The sequence below is a fragment of the Coenobita brevimanus genome, chromosome 84, assembly GCF_032717465.1.
Source record: "Coenobita brevimanus isolate Jiangsu-jjx chromosome 84, ASM3271746v2, whole genome shotgun sequence".
NCBI classification, from domain to species: Eukaryota; Metazoa; Arthropoda; class Malacostraca; order Decapoda; family Coenobitidae; genus Coenobita; species Coenobita brevimanus.
In genome coordinates, this window is record NC_137037.1 from 35150546 (window position 1) to 35174321 (window position 23776).

A 23776-nucleotide genomic window follows, 5' to 3' on the forward strand; every position below is an offset into this window, starting at 1 on the left:
CAATTGCTCTGATATTTACTAGTACCATATTAAATATCCCGTTCACCCACCATTTTTCTCAATCATTTTTTGTAGCCTTCGCGTCACTGATGCCACGTGCGTTTGCATCACCTCGCCTGTGCCTGTGATACTCCCACTGCCGTTGAACGTGGGCCATCAGGGTGTTGGTATTTCTCTCAATTTCCATTACCCTTCTGTTGATAATCTGGGCCCACACGTGCTCAGTGACATTCATGTCAGTTCCTTTGCTGGGCCAATAAAGGAGCAAAAGGTTGTCCTGCCTCTGAAACCACCTCTGTACTGCGTGAGTAGTGTGGATCGGGCATTTATCTTGAATGAAGAGAACGGGCCAGGAGGAAAAGGGTAATTTCTTTCCCATAAGGAAGGCAGGAAACACTCCTCTAGAATTTCTGTGTATTTGTCAGCTGTGAATCGACCTTCTATTTGAAACACGTCACACATGCCGTGTTGACACACCCAGTCCCAGACATTGCACGTGACGTGACCAGAGCGGGCCTCCTCCGGAATGTTGGGTCGGCGTAGCCGCAGGAGAAAATAAGCATGATATTATTGTCCTCTCGTATCAGTCATTAGTAATATACAGTACTTTCTAAGTGGCATTATGGGTGTGCATTTAAATAAATATACAGTATTAATATTTTACCTTTTATGGATCGGTGCAAAAGAGTAAACAAAATAGTAACGAAAGAGCCATGATGCACATAGTTTTCATTATTGCGGTAACACAATATACATATGGAGAATGTAACTAAAGGTTTCTGTTGTGGTCAAATGCCACACTATTCTACTCTGAAAGAATATTCGTTGGATATACTATATATATATATATATATATATATATATATATATATATATATATATATATATATATATATATATATATATATATATATATATATATATATATCATCTCTCATCTTATCAGTCGTTTGATTGTCCACTGCAGGATCGGCCTATCCCGACCGAAGTGGGGACAATACAGCCAATGTATCTCTACCAAGTGGCTTAGGCTGTCTGGTAGAGATTGTATGTAGGGTGAGAAGTGCTTGTAAGTGTAACTGTAGTGATGGAGCGGCTTTGGATGTGAGTATAGTCTGTGAACCAAGTGTAATCGGCCCGCGCAAGCCGACTGGGTGCAAGCATACTTTATAGTATGCGACACTGGTTCAACCACAGCACCCCTTATGTCAGCCAAGCAGTACTTGGCCAGAAGAACACTCCTAAAGTTTATTACCCTGGCAGGGGGCGAACCCTCTTTCTTCAGTGTACGAATATGCACACTTTACCACCGTACCACAGAGGCTCCATATATATATATATATATATATATATATATATATATATATATATATATATATATATATATATATATATATATATATATATATCCATCCATCATCCGATCCTGTGTTGCCCCATAAGGGCTAGGCAAGTTGGTCCTGACATTTAAGATGAGAGTGACCAGCCTCACTCATCCCTAAGTGGCATTACGTGAGCAATAAACCCCAACCACCCCTTGGATAAAAGCCTACACCGGCTCAATCCGATTGGAGTGCCATAATCACCCACTAAACCACCAGACGCCAAAATCTGGTTACATGGTTACCATTCAGCGTAGTAAATGGTTTCCTAGTGTACAGGAAACCATTTCGCTTGTCACTCAGCTTAGAGTCACCCACAGGCAGAACAAAGAATGAAGGAAAGAAAGAAAAGGGAGTGTACAGTCACCCGTAGGCAGAAGGACGAGGAAAGAACGATGGAAAGACAGAAGAGTATGGAAGGAAAGAAGGATGGAGGAGAGGAAAGGGCAGACACCCGAGAGCAGCGCATATAATTAAAGTCGTGCAAGGGAGACAAGAAGACGGCGCAATTTTGAAAGGGGGGCGTCGCGACATTGGTGACCCAGAGCCTGTGCGTATGAAACTGCCAATTTTGTTTTATTTTTCCATGTGCTTTGGAACAGACACAAAGTTGGGTCACAGTAAAAGGTGTTTAGAGTGTAAATGTGATGCGCATGTGATCCCTTAATCGCCTCATCCCGCCAAGGCAGGGTCACAGTAAACCAAAAAACTAAAACAACCATGCAAACTCCGGTCACATTTGCATCACATCCACACTCTCAACACCGTAATACGTTTTACGGTATTTAAATCTGTGATTATTGATTTACAATAAAGCCGTATATACAGTATTGCAAGACTGTCGACAGTTCATATCTTACCTTGTATTATCCCTCCTCCAACAATGGACTCTGCCATGGTAACTAGAGGAGAAATGCTGCTCATCTGTAAAGATGGCTCTGCTCCATAAGTCATCATCCTGTTCAACATGGAGCTGTGCAAAAGCCAGTCTTCCTGCACGGTGCTGGTCCGTCAGGCGTTCCTTCTGAGCTGGGGTGCGATGGTGTATTCCAGCGCGATGTAACCTTCTCGTTACAGTTCTGGCTGACACTTCTAACTGCAAGTCATGCCTTTTTGCTGCTGCGTTGGTATGGGGGTTAGTTTCCGCTGCAGCAATAATGTTTCCATCCTCTACTGGTGTCCTCCTCCTTAGGGCTCCTGTTCTCTCTAAGAAAAGGAGTTTGCTGTAAACCCAAAGAGGTTGTGATGCATTTATTGAGGTGTTCTCAAACGTTACTATTATAGTTTGCATTGGTCTTTCCTAAGGACTGTGTAAGGTTTTAGTGCATCCGTCCGACTCAGTGAAATCTGAACGATCTGCATATGCAGTATCGTTTCACGGGGCGAACGTCACTCTTTCACCTTGTCAGAGCCACTCAGTGGGGAGATGTTGCCATATGCAGGTCGCTTAGTTGTATCAGTCTGGACGAATGGACAATGTTACTACTTCACGTGCTAACACTGTCACCTCCATAGAATCCACGAAAGTTTGACAACACATTATTAATCAGTTGGTACAATTTCCTTATATGATATTACCGACAGAGGAACGTGGTGAAAAGGACTGTTTATATTTCTCTATACGCCCATATATTTTCTTCTCATCCTTTATCTGTTTTATCAATGCTCACCCCTATTTCGCTAACACTGGTGGAAGAGGACTCACGTAACACATAAATATGTAGGATAATACGAATCTTTTTGTAATGTTAATGGATCCTAAATGTAATCGATAGTTTAATCACCAGCTATGCTTAATGTGTGAAACAATGATATGGATTTGTAGTTAAAGGGTATGGGGAAAAGCAAATAATCTCCTTTGCATTTCATATAACATGGTCGTTTGAGAACGGGAGGGTGGGAGAGATGATAAGGTTATCAGAAGACTGTAGTGGAAGCCAGAGCTACAATGCGTTTTGCTCAGGTCTTTGCTACAGCCAGGTTCGGATGCAATAAACATAGATAACATGTAAATATGAACTACTACTGTATTATAATGTTACTGTAAGTCATACGTTGCCGTGAACAACACTTAACCATCATAGCACGCTTAACAGCTTAACATAGATCCTCCTTTTCTCCAACCCCATTACTGACAGGACTAAACCTCTGATACCCGACATTACCCCACCACCAACCAGTAATGCAGGTCACAAGACAATTGTTGATGGTCGTAGATGTAATCGCAGACAATATGTATTTTCGTAGAATATGATTAACTATTTATTGAAAATTTCAATAGGTAAAATATTTACCTCATAGGTAAAATATTTATAATTGTTCACATACACTATATCTCATGTATAATCGTACTATAACGAATCTAAGTATGCACATAGAACTTAAAGACTTTACGCAGGTCGTTTATGTTTCCATTGGTGTTCCACCTCGTAATCCACTTGGCGACGGTCCTTTGTGCCAGGCCAAGTAGCTGAGCGATAGCACGTATAGACAGCCCACCATCGCGCAGAGCGATGATGCTGCCTCTCAACTCCAGGTTTTGCTCCTTCCTGGATCCGTATGATACAAAGAAATCTCGGATGATTTCCTTCCTCCTTCTCTCCCTCTCTATCAGTGTCAGACACGCGAGTCGAAATTCTTGAACTAATGCAAACGTTTGTGGCATCATTGACGCGAAGGCTACAGAGAGTGATTGTGAAAAATGGTGGGTGAACGGGATATTACGTATGGTAATAGTAAATATCAGAGCAATTGAGTCTTTCATCCCCTTTAGTGTTTATTATTACGATTATAATATTACTGAGAGAAAACAATTTATTGATTTCACTTTACTAATCATAATTTAAAATAATACGCTTATCCACGTTCTCGTCGCATCCGTCATTTATGTGATTAACCCTTAGCTTAGACAATTATGTAAGGAGACCCGACCATCCGTGTGTTTCATAGCTTACTAACGAGATACAGGTGTGCTATACTTTCATCATCTATTTAACTACACAAGTGCAGTTGAAATTAAAACGTCAATTGCACTGGGCAAGGCATGTGGTAAAATGTTACCTGTCAGCGTTTCCGAGCTATGACTATACATGCATGGGATGTACTGAGTAAATATAAAACTATGCTGCCTAACCACATTATTTCATGTGACATGGGAATAAAGTAATAATAAAATCACTAGTCTTTTACATATATTGAAGTACATAGATTCCATATTTCAAAGAAATATTGATCGTGACTGTAATGAGATCGGGAGACGCTCCTTCAATGTCGGTTACCATGCCTTAAGTGTATACTCTCTCTCTCTCTCTCTCTCTCTCTCAGTGTGTGTGTGTGTGTGTGTGTGTGTGTCAGACACGCGAGTCGAAATTCTCAAACTCTGAACTCCAGACGCTTTGGCGTTGGCAGTGCTGACCGTATCACCAAAATCTGACCGGAGCTGTACAGTCATAAAAACTATCGTTACCCTTCAGAGCTATGCAGTATGACACAACAACGTAGTGTTGTGGAATGACGGGACATGAAAGTTTGTACCGCAAACCCGTCAATGTCAGTTATGTGAGGCACAGATATTAGAATTTGTGCTAGAGGAAATAAAAGCTAATTAGATCGTTTGGCCTCTGTGTACAGAGACAATACGTTTTGTTGTCCGGCACCGAATTCATTAAATAAAAATACAACAAAATGATATAAAGTCGGCAATACACATGCAGACGGGCAATGAGTATGTGCACCCATGCCAGACGTATGATAGTACTTCAGCCGATACAAGCCAAGTTAGTAAATTTCAATGTAATAATGATACGTATTGCCTTCTACATATAATAAATGTTGAGTGGAAGGAAAATAACTACATGTTCAGTCTCATTGCTTTATTATTTTGTATACCCACCCCCTGCTTCCAAAACAGCCTTTAGAGGTCTGAAGCATCCATTTGAAGCTTTTAACCACCCGTCTAAAGCAAACATATGAACTCGTGCACCCCTGCCAGACTATTATAAAAAAAGTCGATGCCTATAGATACTATACCCTTCAAAATACATTATTTGCTGTATTCAATAGAAGTATAGCTAATAAGTCTTGAATAGTAGGAAAATAATAAATGTGCCGAGTTTCAATATTTATCCCCAGTGTGATGCTCAGGGTAACGCAAACACGTCCCCGCCATATGGCTCATTCTTGCTCATTATTCCAACTCTTGTAATGGGATTGTGATATGGCAACACTAGATAGGGGAGGGGCGAACAGCAAGGACCCGCCCACATAGCCCAGCTAACGTTCATTTCGCATCGAACGTTCCTAGGGGTAACGATAATTTTTCTTATGACTGTACACGTATCTATGTACGTACTTACGAACGTGCATGTGTACATACTTATGTACGCATCTACGTACGTACTTACGTACACATCCACCTACGTAATTACGTATGCTTGCATCTCCATGTGAACGTATGTAAATGCTTACGTATGCACCCACGTACCCCCTCCCAAGAAAGTATCGGCACTCTTACAGCACGTATCATTCTGAAACATGGATGAAGCATTATGATCTTTGGTAGTTATTAGACCTCAAAATTACAAAAAGATTCACTGACTGGGAGGTATATGTTCTGAGGCACCACATTTACAGACTTATGTGTTTGCGGAAGTTATTTTCACAACCATCGACCCCAAAGGTGCCGATACTTTTTTGGAGGGTGTACGTACTTACGCACTTATGTAAATACATACATATATTCGTACTTACGTACGCACCTATGCAATTACTAACGTACGAACCTATATATGTACTAGCGCATTCATGTACGTACTAACGTGCGCATGTATGTATGAGTTTACGGGAGAAGATACATACGTACATACTTGCGTAAGTTCACATACGTATGCACACACGTAAGTATTCACGGATTAACATATATAAGTACTTACACAAGAATTCACGTACTGTACGTACGCAAGTACGTACATGCGTATGTACTTACATAAGTTTCCACGTACGAACGTGAATACTTACATATGTAATAACTTTAGTACGTACGTGATTACGTTCGTAAATGGATATGTACGTGTTTATGTACAGTACGTACTTGTTCTGGGGGGATAGGAAGGATGACGAGGAGGGGGAAGGGAGGAGAAAAGAGTGTGTGTGGTATGTTTAAATTTAGTCACGTGATAGATTGGTGGCTCCTGACTGGTCGAGTAAATTTTCCCCAGAAAAATCCCTGCTCGCCACAGAAGTGACTTAGAAGGAAGGCAAACAAAGAGTTGGTGAATCACCCTTCAGGGGTGATCGTTGAATCGAGCAGTTTTTATCTATCCCAGCCAGAGCACGAGCTCGTGCTCTGGCTGGGATATATTAAAACTGCTGTCACTTGTTGAGTTGCGTGTGGCTAAGCAGTACTGTTTATGTGTTGAGATTGAAATATATCCTTCCATAACTGGTTTACCTGTTTCCTCGCAGAAATCAGCTGATTTAGCTTTTATCAAGCCATGGTGCAGTGGTAACAGGCCTGATTTTCATTTAGAAATCTCATGTTCGAGTTCTGGCCAAGAGAGTAAAAAACATTTTGCACACACACGTGTAGTGTGTCTCTCCAATATATATATATATATATATATATATATATATATATATATATATATATATATATATATATATATATATATATATATATATATATATATATATACCATCAGCCATTGCGAGCAACTTCTGAACAAAGGTTTTGCCCAACCTTGCAAGTTCACTTCTGAATAAAGGCTTTCCCCAACCTTGCCACGAATTCCTTGACTGAGCCAATCTCTACCACATCTTGACTGCAGATTTCTGTTATCTCTTGAGCCCAATCAGTCAGCCTCTTGCTCCATTGGTTATCCCCTATTCTTGCTACAAGACCTGCCCACCTCCATTTCTGTTTTTATTATTATTATTATTATTTTTATAACATCTATGATGTCTATGACTTTTATCGGCTCTCACCCAAGTTGATATCTTCCTGTCCCAGCGATGTTCCCTACACTGACCTTTCCATTGCTCTTTTGGAACGGATTAGTTGATTTTCCATTGATTTTGTCAATTTTCCTGTCTCATAACCGTACGTCATTGCTAGGATTATACATTTGTTATATATTTTCCGTTTCAAACATACTGGCAAGGTACTTTTCATGATGTTTCAGTGTTTACCGAAAGCTTTCCATCCGATTGCAAGGCGTTTTTATTCCAGTATCATGGTCTTTTGTTAGTTTTAGTATATGCCCTAAATAATTGCAGTCCGTGACTTTTTCAAGAATATCTTCACTTATTCGGATGACGCTCTTTGGTGTATTTGGATAAAACATTAGTTGTACTCCAGTACACCATTAGCTCTGCTTTGAGATTTTCCCTATTTAGGACATTTAACATTTCCTCTGATAAATTACCAATATGCTGGGAATCGAACCAGGGACTCTCAGGTGAGAGCCAGGCAGCATACCACTACACCACGACCAGGTAAACGTTAACTCACGTTGTCACAATCTTGTAACCAACGTCCCTCCGCCCCCACTGTGGGCATCAAGAGCATGAGTTAACCCCTTGGCACTCGGGCAAGTAGATGCTTCTTAATCTATCCCAAGCACTTACGGCTTCATTCTGACTTGCCGTAAGTGCTTGGGATAGAGCTGCTCGGAGCATGGTGAGGAGTTGGTCAGTGAGCGTGACCAGTACACAGTCACTCCTTTCACTTCGGACAATAAAGGGCCACCCTGAAATGTGGACTTTAGTCAGAAGTCACAGTGCCACAGATGTCACAAGCCATGAGGGAGCGTGCCATTGGCATGCTCAATGCTGGAATGTCTGTGACAGCGGTATCCGAACAACTGAATGTGCATCATTCAACCATCAGCCACCTTAGAAGTCGGTTCCGAGAAACTGGCAGCACTGTGAACCGCCCACATGCCCGCCGACCACGTGTGACCACTCCCGCACAAGATCGGCACATGCGACTCCAGCACCTGCGTGATCGCCTGCGCCCAGCCACCCGGACCGCAGATGAGACGGTCGGAATCCACAACAGGCGGATCTCGGCTCAGACGGTCAGAAATCGTCTGAGGGAGGCAGGTCTCCGCGCTCGTCGACCGCACCGGGGTTTGGACCTGACCCCCGTACGCTGGCAGAACCGACTCGACTGGGCTAACCGTCACCTTCGGTGGAGACTTGCGCGGTGGAGGACGGTGCTGTTCAGCGATGACTCACGCTATCAACTTTACCGCGCCGATGGTAGGCAATGCGTATGGCAACGTGTGGGCAAGCGTTATGCTGATGTCAATGTCGTGTGTCGGGTGGCACATGGTGGTGCGAGTGTGATGGTCTGGGCAGGCGTTTGCCATGGACAGCATACCCAGCTGCATTTCGTTGAGGGCAACCTGAACACGGAGCGGTACCGCGACGAGATCCTGAGGCCCATTGTCGTGCCATTTGTCCGCCTCCATCACGTGACATTCCAGCACGATAATGCCCGACCGCACACTGCCATGATCTGCACGGAGTTCCTGGATGACAAGGATGTTCCTGTCCTGAATTGGCCGGCATATTCTCCCGATATGTCGCCAATAGAACATGTTTGGGATGTTCTGGATCAGCGTGTGAGGCAGCGTGTTCCAGTGCCAGAAAACGTGCGCCAGCTCCGAGTTGCACTGCAGGAGGAGTGGGCGAACATTCCACAGGCCACTATTGACAATCTGGTGAACTCTATGCGCCGGAGGTGTACCGCTTTGCGCGATGCCAATGGTGGACAAGCTCGGTACTGAGAGCTGTGAACTCAGACTGCTGACCCCTTGTCTCTTTACGCTGTGATAAGTTGTGATATGTTCACAGAAATTCGTTAATAATGTTAATGTGATTTCAGTACTGTGCCTAGAATAAAATAAAAATGAATGTGCAGATTTATTTTCCGTTGGATCAATAAATAAAACAAAATAACTTCTTTGTGCGTTTATAATTTTGTTGAGTATTTATATTTATATATATATATATATATATATATATATATATATATATATATATCCCTCCATCAAATAAAACAAAATAACTTCTTCGAGAGTTTATAATTTTTTTGTCTATATATATATATATATATATATATATATATATATATATATATATATATATATATATATATCCTTCCATCATCCAATCCTACGTTGCCTCATATATATATATATATATATATATATATATATATATATATATATATATATATATATATATATATATATATATATATATATATTGCCAGACGCCTCAATCCCGTTTGGAGTGGCCACAAACAAATCGCCTCCAAGTCGCCCTGTCCCCCGCCATTTCACTGCCCTGCTCCCAACTCACACCCCCTCTCTCATATACCTCTCCACCCCATCCCTCCATCTCATCCTCGGCCTCCCCCTCCCTCTTCCCCCTCCACCTCACTCACATACACTCTCTTCGTCAGTCTTTCACCCTCCATCCTCTCCACATGGCCAAACCACCTCAGTGTGTTCCTCATAACGCTTCCTATCACATCCACATCCACACCACAACGCTCCTTTATATCCTCATTCGTCAGCCTGTCTCTCCACGTGACTCCACAGGCTCCTCTTAAATAACTCATTTCCACTGCTCTCACTCTTGACTTGTGTCCTTCCAACAATATATATATATATATATATATATATATATATATATATATATATATATATATATATATATATATATGTAGACATAAATAGATAGACGTGTGTGTGTGTGTGTGTGTGTGTGTGTGTGTGTGTGTGTGTGTAGGTAGGTAGGTAAATAGGTAAGTTGAGAGAGAGAGAGAGAGAGAGAGGTAGTAAAGATCTATCTATCTATCTATTGCCAGACACCTCAATCCCGTTTGGGGTGGCCACAAACAAATCGCCTCCACGTCGTCCTGTCCCCCGCCATTTCACTGCCCTGCTCCCAACTCACACCCCCCTCTCTCATATACCTCTCCACCCCATCCCTCCATCTCATCCTCGGCCTCCCCCTCCCTCTTCCCCCCTCCACCTCACTCACATACACTCTCTTCCTCAGTCTTTCACCCTTCATCCTCTTCACATGGCCAAACCACCTCAGTGTGTTCCTCATAACATTTCCTACATACAGTAAATTCATATCTGTTAGTTATCAGTGAGACTGGATGAGTGGAATTTGTTTTGGGGAGTCTGGTTTTAGTACTAGAAATCCTATTGAAGTTAAATAAAATAATATGAACGCAGGGAGATAAAGGTGAGCTATTACGTCATCGAGGTGAATGCGTAATATGCAGGGGGAGTAGACTGTAGCACCAGTCGAGCAGGGCAGTACTCCCGAGGTGAATGGAAAGCTGATGACAGGAAGTGCGGGAGCTCCCGTTTCATCAGCCCTCGGGACTAGTTCCTGACCATCCCCCTTTGCTGAACCTTTTCAGTGTCTCAGTTACACAGAGAGTAGGCAGCATGCTCTTCAGTACAAATTTCCCTAACTATCTACACCAAACTACATGCACAGTACACACTACACTTCCTATTCAAAATTCAACAAAAATGGCGTCTCTACACCAAGCCTCGGAGTCCCCAGGGGGGGGGAACATAAATGCCCCCACCATCCGCCCCTCTCCCGGTGACGACTCGAGGTGCCTGGAACCACTGTCTGACTCTCTTCTTCTTCATTTCTGCAACATTTGCGGCCTTTCATCTAACTTTCGCTCTGTTGAGCACCACCTCTCCTCCTCTAAACCTCTCCTTCTTTTTCTAACGGAAACTCAGCTGTCTGAGGCAACTGACAGCAAACCCTTTTCTGTATCCTCCTACTTTCTCTATACTCATTTCAAAGCCAAAGGTGGCTGTTGTGTATATATACGCAACGACTTATCTTGCTCTCGTGTTCATGAACTCGATTCTTCTGAATTCTCTACACTCTGGCTTCGGCTTTCCTGTCATTCTCTGACTAAATATATCTGTGCTGTTTACTTATCCCCTAATTCTACTGACTATCAAAAATTCTTCAACTATCTTACTTCTACGATGGAACACATTCTATCCATTTCTCCCTTCTCTGAAATCTCCATTCTAGGAGATTTCAATGTTCACCACCACCTTTGGCTCTCCTCTCCTTTCACGGATCCACCTGGTGAACAAACCTACACCTTTTCTATCCTTAATGACCTAGAGCAGCTTGTACAGCACCCTACCCATATCCCTGACCGCCTTGGAGAGAGCTCCAACATACTTGACCTCTTCCTCACAACTAATCCTTCTGCTTACTCTGTTAATCTTTTCTCTCCGTTGGGCTCCACCGATCACAGCCTTATTACCTTAACCTGTCCTATCACTGGCCAGGGAAACGTCGTCTGTGGCATTTTGGAGACGCAGACTGGGAGGCCCTCAGGCAGTACTTCTTTGATTTTCCCCGGAATGATTATTGCTTCCATGGCCGGGAGCCATCTGAGTGTGCCTTGCGCATTACGGAGGTTATTCTCTCGGGTATGGAAGCATACATTCCTTTCTCATATCCTTTGACTAATGCAAGAAAGCCTTGATTTAATCACGCTTGTTCTAATGCTGTCCGCAACAAGGAGAGAGCCTACAAAAGGTACCGGAGCCAACCCACCCCTGAATCACATCATCTTTACGTTTCTGCCCGGAATCGTGCTAAGTCTGTTCTTCGCTCTACTAAAAATAATTTCATCCATACTAAATGCTCTCAACTCTCCAACTCGAATTCTTCCCGCTCCTTCTGGCACCTTGCCAAAAATCTTTCTAACAACTTTACCTCATCATCCTTCCCTCCTCTTTTCTACTCTGATGGTTCTGTAGCTATTTCTTCTACTGATAAAGCAGATCTCTTCGCACAGACTTTCTCCTCTAATTCCACCTTAGACGATTCTGGTGCTGTTCCTCCATCACTTCCCCCCTCTGACTTCCTCGTGGCTGACATTAAAATTTCTTCAGTTGATGTATTTTCTGCCATCACTGGCCTCAGTACTAACAAGGCATATGGGCCTGATGGGGTCCCTCCTGTTGTTCTCAAGAACTGTGCTGCTGTGCTTAGACCCTGCCTAGGCAAACTCTTTCGCCTTTGTCTGTGAACTTGTACCTTTCCTTCTTGCTGGAAGTTTGCTCTCATTCTGCCAGTTTCAAAGAAAGGTGACCACTCCCAACCCTCCAACTATCGTCCAATTGCTTTAACGTCCTGTATTTCAAAAGTTTTCGAGTCAATTCTCAATAGAAAAATTTTAAGGCATCTTTCCTATCACAACCTTCTTTCCGATCGTCAGTATGGGTTCCGTCAGGGACGCTCCACTGGCGATCTTCTCACCTACCTTTCAGACTCCTGGTCATCCTCCTTTCGGGACTTTGGCGAAAGCTTTGCCATTGCACTTGACATCTCAAAGACTTTCGATCGAGTCTGGCATAAATCTTTAATTTCCAAACTGCCCTCCTACGGTTTCTATCCTTCTATCTGTGCCTTCATCGCTAGCTTCCTTTCTGGTCGTTCTATAGCCGCTGTTGTAGACGGCCATCGTTCTTCTCCTAGCTCTATCAACAGTGGTGTTCCTCAGGGCTCTGTCCTATCACCAACTCTCCTCCTTTTATTCATCAATGATCTTCTAAGCTGTACATCTAACCCTATCCACTCATACGCTGATGACTCCACCCTTCACCTTTCCATTCGGTTCCCGCAACGCCCATCTCAACAGTTACTTCAACAAACAAGGGATGAGGCTATGGCACATCTAATGCCTGACTTGGCTCGTATCTCTGACTGGGGTAAAAATAATATGGTTGTTTTTAATGCATCTAAGACTCAGTTCTTACACCTATCAACCCGACAAAATCTTCCACAGGTATACCCACTAATGTTTAATAATATTCAGCTTAAGCCTGCATCGTCCTTGAACATGCTTGGGGTTTCATTTACTCGGGACTTATCTTGTAAAGATCATATTACATCTTTTGTAAAATCTGCTTCCAAGAGATTGGGTGTGCTAAGCCGACTCCGCTCTTTCTTTACCCCTGCACAATTGTTGACTCTATACAGGGGTTTTATCCGCCCCTGTGTGGAGTACAACTCTCATGTGTGGGGAGGCTCCCCACATACAGCTCTTCTCAATAGGGTGGAGTCAAAGGCTTTTCGTCTCATTAACTCTCCTCCTTTTACTGACTCCCTTCAATCTCTGTCTCTTCGGCGCTCTGTTGCATCTTTATCTCTTTTCTTTCGCTACTATAATGGTCACTGCTCCTCTGAACTGTCTGCTTGCATTCCTCCACCTCTACGACGAGCGCGTAGCACCCATCTGGCAGCAAACTCTCATCCCTTTTCTGTCCAACTCTCTAATGCAAGAGTTAACCGTTACTCCCAGTCTTTCATTTATGCAACAGGTCAGCTCTGGAACTGTCTCCTTCTGTCTGTATTTCCTGCTGCCTATGATCTCCAGTCTTTCAAACGCAGTGTGTCCAGGCATCTCAAAATGATCGGGTCTTGAAATTGGCTCTCTATTGTATTTTGTTTTTCGCTTGGAGGAAACTGTTACTGCAGGCTCATGGCCTTTGGTTCCTTCTTCCTCGCACAAAAAAAAAGACAAAAATACTAAAGAATGGGTGCCACAAAATACGATCCGTGAAATATTTTTGTGGACTACGGCGGCTCTTTCGCTGCTCTTCTTTTACAACTTTATTTCGACTTAAGGCCCGTTAGCATTTCAGTAATTTCTTTTACCAAACTATGTCGAAGTGAAGGAGATATGAAAAGCATACAAGAGTATGGATAGGTACAGTGCGCAAATGAATCGATGAGAAAAAAAAAAAAAAAAAAAAAAAAACGTGGTTAGAAGCCTCCTTAGCTAATGAGAATACGACTCTTTGACAAGTATTTTTGCTAGTTAAAGAGGTTCCCTACGGTCTCTTCATTGTCACCATTGTTCTGCCTATATCTGTTATTAACTCTTCTACCCTGTTTCTCATTCTAAACCATGTCGGTGTTAAGAAGGTACAGAAACATAAGAAATATATATATATATATTTTTTTTACCACCAGCGTTGCGAAGCGAGCGGGGTGGTAATGTTTTCAGTTGTGAGGCTGGCTGGCTGGCTTTGTTTGTGTGTGGGTGAACAGGATATCTCATGAACAGCTTGAGCTATCAACATGAAACTTTCAGCGTATCAAGATATGGCCATAATCTTGGACGAGTTCGAATATGAGCACTCGGGGTCAAGGCCAAGGTCAAGGTCACCAAAATGACTGCCGAAGGTCAATTAGTTGACCTTTCGTGTTCTTGACCTTGATCCCGAGTTCCCATTTTCGAACTCGTCAAAGATTTTGGCCATATCTTGATACCCTGAAAGTTTCATGTTGATAGCTCATGCCGTTCATGAGATATCTTGTTTACTCAAACATAAACAAAGCCAGCCAGCCAACCTTGCAACTTAAACGTTACCACTCAGCTCGCTTACCACCTGAAGCGAGAGGAGTGGTAATGTTTTCAGTGTGAGTTTGGCTGTCTGGCTTTGCCTGTGTGTTTTTTACATCCTGAATTTGCCTCAAATCAGAAATGGAGGTGCAGAATTATATGCCGAGGAAAACTTTCTCGCTATGCGGGTGGAGAGATCCCATCTTGAGATGGTTTCTAGTTTTCACAATGCATATATATCTATAACAATAGGCGTTGGAAAACCTTATAATGTGACTAGAATGTGGGGTTTCTTATATTCGTGAATTTAGGATACTTTGTAGTTACCATTCCGGTGTTCTTACTCACATTGTCTTTAGCGATGTATGTTGAATACTACACGTTACTGTTTGGTTGAATGATATGTCAAGGTAATATCGACGTACGTTACCTAAAGAAAAAAAAAAAGTGCAAAGAATAGCAATGTGTCATAAGAAAGAAACTGATAAGGAAGAGGTGCTATGGAGCTTCCTTGAACAACAGGAATTTAGGCCTTAAATTTTGCATATATTATTACACGTACTGTTTTCTTGTGTTATTTATATATATATATATATATTTTTTTATTCACAAAGCTCTGGTTTCTCGTGAATTTATGAGGGTTTTCAGCATACTTCCTCAGCAATATTATCTACACGTTACCCCTAAACATTCTCTTATATGTAAGTATATCTATAAGTGAATGAATGAATGACTGAGAGAGTGAGAGAATGGGATGAGTGAGTGAGTAAATGAGTTAGTCAACCTACCCGTGTAGCAGACAACCCAGATCAAAATCCTCACCTATTGGACTTGTTTCTAACAACCAATTCAGATATCCTAGATGTTACTCTAAACTCCAACCTAAGCTGGACAGCTTATGTTAAATCCCTTGCTAAAAATGCTTCTAAAACACTGGGACTTATGTACAATGTTCGTGAGTTCTTCACTGACGAGCAGATGGCCACAATATACAAAAGTCATGTGCGTTCTCAGATCGAATATTGTTCACCACTGTGGAGTGGATGTGGAGCCCTTGCATTGAGGCAGTTGGACAAAATTCAAAATAAAGCCATTAGATTACTCAATAATCCTGCCATAACGCAGGACCTTCCTCCGTTTTCACTACGTAGAGATGTTGCTTCTTTAGCACTATTTTATCGATATTTTTACGGTAAGTGCTCTAACGAACTGGCTTCAATTGTGTCCCCTTCACATTTTCTTCCGAAATACTCGGGCAGCTGGGAGCGCCCATGAACTCACACTTTCTCCCCCACAATGCAGAACCTCTGCTTATCAAAATTCATTTATCCCCAGAACTACTACTCTCTGGAATTCACTTCCTGGGAGTTACTTCCCACATACATTTTAAACTTCTTAATTTTAAATCCAATTGTTATAAGTATTTTATGAATGGAGGATGCCTTTAGGCACATGGACTTATTTTTGTTTTCCTTTGTTTTTCCTTCCTCCATTCATTATCAAAAAAAAAAAAAAAAGGTAGGTGAGTGACTGAGTGAGTAAATGAGTAGGTGAGTGATTTAGTAATTGACAGGTGAGTGAATGAATAGGTGAGCCAGCGAGTGAGTGCATGAGGAAGTGCGTGAGTTTGTAATTGAGTGAGTGGGTGAATAAGTGAATGAGTAAATGAGTGATTGAGTTTCTAATTAAGTTAACAGGTGAGTGAGTGCATGAGTAAATAAGTGGGCGAGTGACGTGAGTTACTAATTGAGTGGGTAGGTGAGTGAGTGAGCGAGTGAGAAAATGAGTAGGTGGGTGAGTTAGTAATTAAGTGAACAGGTCAATGAATCAGGAATGGGTGGCTGAATGAGACATTGTGAGTAGGTGAAGGAGTCAGAAGGTATATGAGTGAATGAGTATGATCGGTTTGTGAGTGGACTCAGTGAGTGAAGACAGACGATGTGTTGGTCCAGATGCATTCTGGGGAAACTATCAAACAGGAAGTAAGTTAGGTAGTGTTGTCAGTAAGTGAGGTCAGCGAATAAGCGAGATAAATGAGCAAGCGTGTGAGTAGCTGAGTGAACGGGTGGAATGAGTGAATGGTGAATGGGTCAGCGTGTGAGAAATTTTACCTGCTTGTCCAGGTGTATACTGTATTTGGGATTTCCACACAGGATGTCACCTCCTCCTATCTCTTCGTACTCCCTCCAGTGTGTGTGTGTGTGTGTGTGTGTGTGTGTGTGTGTGTGTGTGTGTGTGTGTGTGTGTGTGTGTGTACTGTACTGTACAAACGAGGTCACAGTTCTGTGCTACAATGGGTGGTACATTGTGCTCGATTAGTCGACAGGTATTTACTTTCAATGTGGGAAAAAATCTCATCATACTGGTCAGATTATAGCGTTGCTTAAGCTTTTACAACAACTCATTGTTCAAGCCTATTTACTCCACCGATAAAAAGCTCGCCGAAACTTCACTGAAGGTTTTGGTAGTAGAAAGTGTAATATGAAATATTATATTGTATTAGTAGTATGAAGTACACAATAAGAGTATGAAAAGAAAAGTTACTTTACTCTCTTGCCATCAAGGAGGACTGAAAAATAAGGAAAGGAGTACACAGTACTGGTAAGGGAATGATGGCGTACGTTTGCTCGTGACTGACCAATCCTGCCCTACCCAAGCACCCCCGCTGTTTCACCATATACGGTGGAGATGCCCATATTAGTCCGAAACACCTGCCCGAGGCCCTCCGGAAAGCCCAGGTGTACAAGCAAGTAAGTTAATCAGGGTAACCATCCTGTGTACAAACGCACGCACCTTTGCTGCTACTCAGTAGGTCACGGAGGGTAGCAGTAGCTACGAAATGGGTAGAAAAAGTTATGAATAGGGTGAAAGTGGTGTGAAATAGGTGAAAATGATTCAGAAATGAACGAATGTAGGCGAAATGGGTTAACGTGGGAATGGAATAAATGAAAATGAGTAAAATGGATCAAAATTGGAAAGACTAAGTTGTGGAGTGAGTCAGAATGGGCGTCGATTGAATGATAATGAATTAAATGCGGAAAAAAAGGATGAGAAAAGTGTGGAGTAGGTGAAAATGAATTGTGAACTTTATGAGTAAAATCGGTAAATATGGGTCGATAATACGAGAATATAAGCTGTATTCAGAGTATGAAGAATTCTGAAGATTCAATCTCTGGAACACGAGAACAAGTGAGATCATTATGTACATGAGCTCAACATCCACATTTGGCTTGGGAATGAGTATAGATAAAGCAGGAGGATACAGAGAAGGAGTTGCTATTACATGTAGCGGTCTCAGAGCTAATTCTCAATTAGAAATGGGTGATCCCTAGAAAAGGAAAGGTTGTGCCCAACAGAGAGGCTTGATTAGCTTAAATTCGATTCGACTGACTTAGGTTAGACTTTTTAAAATTCAGCTACACTTGGTGAACTTAAGCTGATGTAGTGGAGTTAGGTGCATCTTGAAGAAATTATGGAAGACTTAGTAAAACTAAGCAAGACTTGGTTGTTAGACCTAGTTGGGTCAGGCTTGGCTAGACCTGATGAAAGGAGAATTGACTTAGTTAAATTAAGCTAGACTGGTTTATTATAGACTGCAGTGGCTCACCATAAACAAGGCTTGATTTATGCTATACTGTCTTTAATTAGACTGGATTAAGATTAGACCTGATTAGCAATGGCAACTTTTGTAATCAATCCTGTTTTTGAGCAGATTAAGTCAGAAATGTTTAAACCAGGCCTTAACTAGGCTAGAATGAGTAAGATTAAAGCAGATTAGGCTACATTCGCTGCAGAATTGGCTAGGTAAAATTAGTGGGCCAGATTAGAGATGAACTATACCCAAATAGATTAGGCTAGATTGGGTTAAATTAGAGCAGATTACGCTACAATCAGTTAGATTAGGTTAGACTGGATAAAGTTTGAGCGGATCAGGCTAACCTCAGCTTGACTGGGCTAGAGGCTCGATTAGATTAGAGATACGAATTAGCACCTACCATTAGTCTCCTCGTTCCTCCTCGCAGCCTCCTCCTCCGCCCGCCTCTCCTCCCTGCGGTTCTCCTCATTGTCGGCTCTGAGCCGGCCCGTCAGATCATTTACGTAGTCCTCCACGCGCGAGAAGAAAGCCATGGCTGCGGAAGGGGGAATTGGGGGATGACTGGTAGGTGACTGGAGGAAAAACGGGGAGGAAGAACTTGGAGGCGACTGGAAGAAAGGCGGGAAAACAGGAAGAGGAATTGGGATGCGACTAGAGAGGATTCGAGTGGAAATGGAGGTGGCCGGAGGGAGGAAGAAGCAAGAGGGACTGAAAACTAATGACAGAATTGGGAGGTGGTTATGAAGAAAAGGAGGTGATTGGTCGGTGGCCGGAGGGAAAACGAGGGAGAGACTGGGAAGCAATGGATAGAAAATTGGGAAGAGAAAAGGAGATGACAAAGGATTAAATGCTTACAAGCTTGGACTGGAAGAACATGACTGCGGGAGAAAGGACTGGGAGATGATGACAAAGAACTGGGTGGTGATGAGAGAGGACTGGTAGATGGTGAGAGAGGACTGGGATGTGATGAGAGAGGACTGGGATGTGATGAGAGAGTACTGGGAGATGATGAGAGAGGACTGGGAGATGATGAGAGAGACCTCGGAGGTGATGAGAGAGGACTGGGAGGTGATGTGAAAGAAGTGGGAGGTGATGAGAAGGGACTGGGATGTATTGAGAGAGGACTGGGAATGAATGGAAGAGGAAGGACGTGGGAGGGATTAGGGGGTGATAAGAGAGGACTGGAAGGTGATATGAGAGCGATGGAGGTGACTAGAGAGATTGAAAGCTAGTGAGGGAGGACTGAAGAGAAAACAAGAGGTTAGAGGGAAGATGGGTAGGGGAGGTACTGGGAGATGAGAGAGGATTAGATGACTGGTAGGTGACTGAAGAACAGACAGAGCAGGGGAGATTGGGCAGCGATGAGAGAGGATTGGCTGGTGAATTAGGAAGTGGAGTAATTTGTAGCTGACTGGAGTGATTCATAGCTAATAAGAGGAGTGAGAGGGGAAATGATGTGACTAGAAAATTCGGATCAAGAATGATTGAAGGCTGATTTGGAGGCGATGAGAGAGGACTGAGAGGGGAATAGAGGATTGCTGGTGGGAAGACGTGAGAGGGATTGGAAGCTTGTGAGGGAGGCCTGGAGGGTGATTTGTAAGTAAATCGAGGGAAGGTGGATAGGAAGAAAGGACTGAGAGGAGATGACGGTGGATTAGAAACTACTGGGATACAAAAGGATGTGAGTTAAGGAAGGGAGGAAAGGAACGATAGGGAGGGGATGAGAACTTACTGGGAGGAAGAGAATAGGTTGTGATTTGGAGGTGACGGTAAGAGGAAAAAAGGTGACTAAGAGAAAAACAAGAACATCGGGTTGAGGATGAGCTATTGGGCTGGAAGAAGAGTGGAACGAGATTAAGTAAAAGGTAAAAGGAGATTAAGGGTGACTGGGAGAAAAAAAATGATGGCTATCAGAAAATTATCACGAGAAAGCGTTGGTTGGGAGAATGATGAGGGCATGAGGAGAAAGATAATGGGAGGAAGACGCGGTTACTGGAAGGAAGATGAGAGGACTGAGAGGAGAGGCAATCAGGAGGAAAATAAAAGGATTTGGAGCAAAGGCAGACGGTTGAGAAGAAAAAGATCAGGAGGAATATGAGACGGAAATGGGAGGTGGCCAGAGTAATCAGAGAAATGCAAGAGTGATTTGGAGGAAAACGAAGACCGATTTGACTGCTGAGTGAAGCATGGGAAGGAGAGAGAGAGAGAGAGAGAGAGAGAGAGAGAGAGAGAGAGAGAGAGAGAGAGATGTGGCAGTAAAAGAGGAAGATGAAGAGGAGATGGACAGGAGGTTATTAGGGGGAAAATAACAGGTTATTGGGATCATTAGAAGCTCCGAGTCAAAATTAGAGATAAATGGGAGCTGAGTGGGGAAAATGAGAGATGAATGGAAGAAAGAAGAGTTAAATGGGAGATGATGAAAGGTAACTGGAAAAAAGAAGAGGGGACCAGGAGGAAAATTATGGATTTAGTAGGAAAATTATAGCTGGAAGGTGAAGGAGGCGATCAGGAAGAAAATGAAAGGTAATTACCTCCGCCAAGGAGATTATGTTTTACCCCGCGTTGGTTTGTTTGTCTGACTGTTTGCCTATCTGTCTGTTAGCAAGGTTACTCAAAAAGTTATGAACGGATTTTGATGAAATTTTGTGGAAGGGTGGGCCATGAGCCAAGTATATAACGATTTAATTCTGGTCCGGGTCCGGATCCGGATCAGGATTATCCCACACAATATCTCCAAAGAATTTCAATGAAATTTTGTGGAAAGGTGGACCATGGACTAAAAAAGAATTAATTAAATTTTGGGGCGGATTCGGATCCGGGATTACTCAGAAAGTTATGAAGGGATTTTGATGATATATTGTGGAAGGGCGAGCCATGGGCCAAGGAAGAAATTATGAAATTTTGGGGTGGATCGGGATCCGGATCCTGAGTATGCCAAACAATATCTCCAAAAGATCTCAACGAATTTAAAAGAAATTTTGCGGAATGGTGGCTCATGAACCAAGAAAGAATTGATTAAGTTTTGGGGCGGATCCGGATCCGCATCCGGATCCTTTTTAATGGCAGTGGCATTGGCGGAGGTTTACACTGTATGAGCGCTTCTAGTTGAACAGAGAGATGGATTAGGTGGAAATAGTTTTGAAGAGCTTGGGAGGACGAGGACATAAGCTGATTGGGAGGTAATTGAAAGGTGAAGTGGGAAGAGGGAACAGATAACTGGTAGAAAAAGCAGATGGAATTGGGATGAAGTGTGGTGACTAGGCAGAACGGCGGTGTAGGATATGGCAGGCCTCTGGGAAGAATGAAGGGACTGGGAAGAAGAAAACTTGAGTGGAAGGAAAGAGAGGTTGGAAAATGAGGGTGACGGACAAATTTTAGAGCACTAGGAAGAAGTGGAGGAGGACAGGAAAAAGTTAGTAGCTGAGAGAGATTAAGAGGAAAATGAGACGATGGGCAGGACGAAGAGAGAAGATAGGGAGGAATATCAGTGTACTGAGAGAAATCGAGAACTTGGAAAAGGAAGATTGTGAGGAAGATGTGAAGACTGGAGAGACGAAAATATTAAAGGTGAGGGCATGGAGGAGGAAGAAAAAAGATTGGAAGTATGATATGAAAGGATTTGAGAGGAAAGAAAGAAGGCGAAAAGATGACAGGATTGGGAAGAAAATAAAAGACCGAAAACAAGGTAAAAAAGGACTGGGGAAAGAGAGGAGATTGATAGAAGTTGAAAGGATTGCGAGGGAAAGGGGAATAATGTGGTGAAAGAAAAATGAATAGGGGAAGGATGGGAAAGAATCGGGAGTACGATAAAAGGATTTGGACGGAACGTGAGATAACTGGGATGCAAATGACAGGAACAGGATAAAAAAAAAGTAAGGATTGGGAGGAAAGATAAGACTGGGAGGAGACCAGATTAGGACTGATGTGTATAAGATCTACTTGCAAAATCATACTATTTCGCTTAATCCCCTTCAGTCTCATGACGTTCACTTTAATTCTGGTTATTTCCTGATGATGTCATTAAGCTTAGAGGAGATCTTTTCTTCTGCAAGGGTTATTCATATCTTTAACTCGAAAAGTGTCTCCTAAGCTGAATAATTTGTCTGAGAGTGACAAGAATAAAAGAAAATAATGTACGCCATCGGAGCGAAGGGTCTAACTAGTTTACGACAAAAGCAGAGTCCGAAAATGTAGATAAGCTCCCATTTTTTGACGATAACTAGCTATGAAACACATAACAATAACAGACCATGTCCGACCTATATTTTTTCTTGCTGCCATCATTGTGTAATTTGCGATGCAGGTTGATCACTTCTAACAGTAACACGTCTTTTGTCTATGACAGTTATTCCCCACACTTCAGTGACGTATGGTTTTAATGTGTTCTTACTCGTTCCAGATGGTTTGGTTTTTATTATTGCCTCCCCCCCCCCCACTGTAGTGAAGGGGTCGATGAAGGCAATATCTAACACCGTTAGTTCAATACATTTTCACTAAACTGGGTAGCGCCTTTTGGATGTGGCAAGATTAGCTGAAAGATAACATCAAAAGACTTAAAGGTCAGAAAATTTGGGTCTTGGTCATATATTCGTGCTCTCAATTTTCATAATGCGCTTGTTAGCGACATACACGGTATACCTTCGACCTCCAGACGTGATAAAATGCTTACCTGACGCGAGTAAGCTCCTCTCTCCACGGTGGAAACTAGAACACTGCTGCTCTCTCTCTTATGAACTCAGTATAAGACTTCCCTTCCCATGTCTCCTTTTTTGTCACTGGAATAAACTCTGCCCTGTGATTGGTGAAAACCTGGGGCTCAGACTGTGATTGGTAGAGCAATAGAACGTAGTAAGCCAGCGTGTTTTTACGTCACGCAGGTGATGATAAAAAACTTACAGCATTTCTTGACCCTTTGACCTTAGTCATTTTACACGAGCCGAATAAAATAATTCGTTGTACACTGGAATAAAATATGCCTCGACATTGTCAGGTATGTGCGATTATTGAGTCTTACTTTCTTGCTGTCCTTCATTCTCGGGTTAATTTTTGAATCAACTCATCGGCACGCCCATAGTGATCTACCCACCATATCTATCCTCAAAGGGTGTATTACCCCTGGCTTGCCCCACCATTCATACCGTCCTCGAACCTTCTACCGAAACCTCTCCATCCATCCAGCCCTCTGTTGAACTTAGAAGAGAAATCGGCTACTACTGCCAACACTAGTCTCATACAATGCTCATATTTACAGAGTGTACAGTCAGAGTCTAAGGTTCGTCTAATACAAGGTTCGGGGAACTTTTTAGGGTATTGTCCCCAAATTTATTTGAGTAAAATGAAGTTACCTTCATGAAAAAGCCACGTCTGTGT

The 23776-nt window shown here is 42.6% G+C and overlaps 1 protein-coding gene across 1 annotated transcript in view; it reads right to left on the minus strand.

Moving 5' to 3' along the window:
- Window positions 1–18939, minus strand: part of LOC145410123 (hemocyte protein-glutamine gamma-glutamyltransferase-like) — a 167577-nt gene extending 148638 nt beyond the window's left edge. The window contains exon 1 of the mRNA XM_080280321.1: window positions 18807–18939. Coding sequence (XP_080136447.1) covers window positions 18807–18939 — 133 coding nt within the window. The remainder of the gene's footprint in view (window positions 1–18806) is intronic.
- Window positions 18940–23776: the final 4837 nt, after the last annotated feature.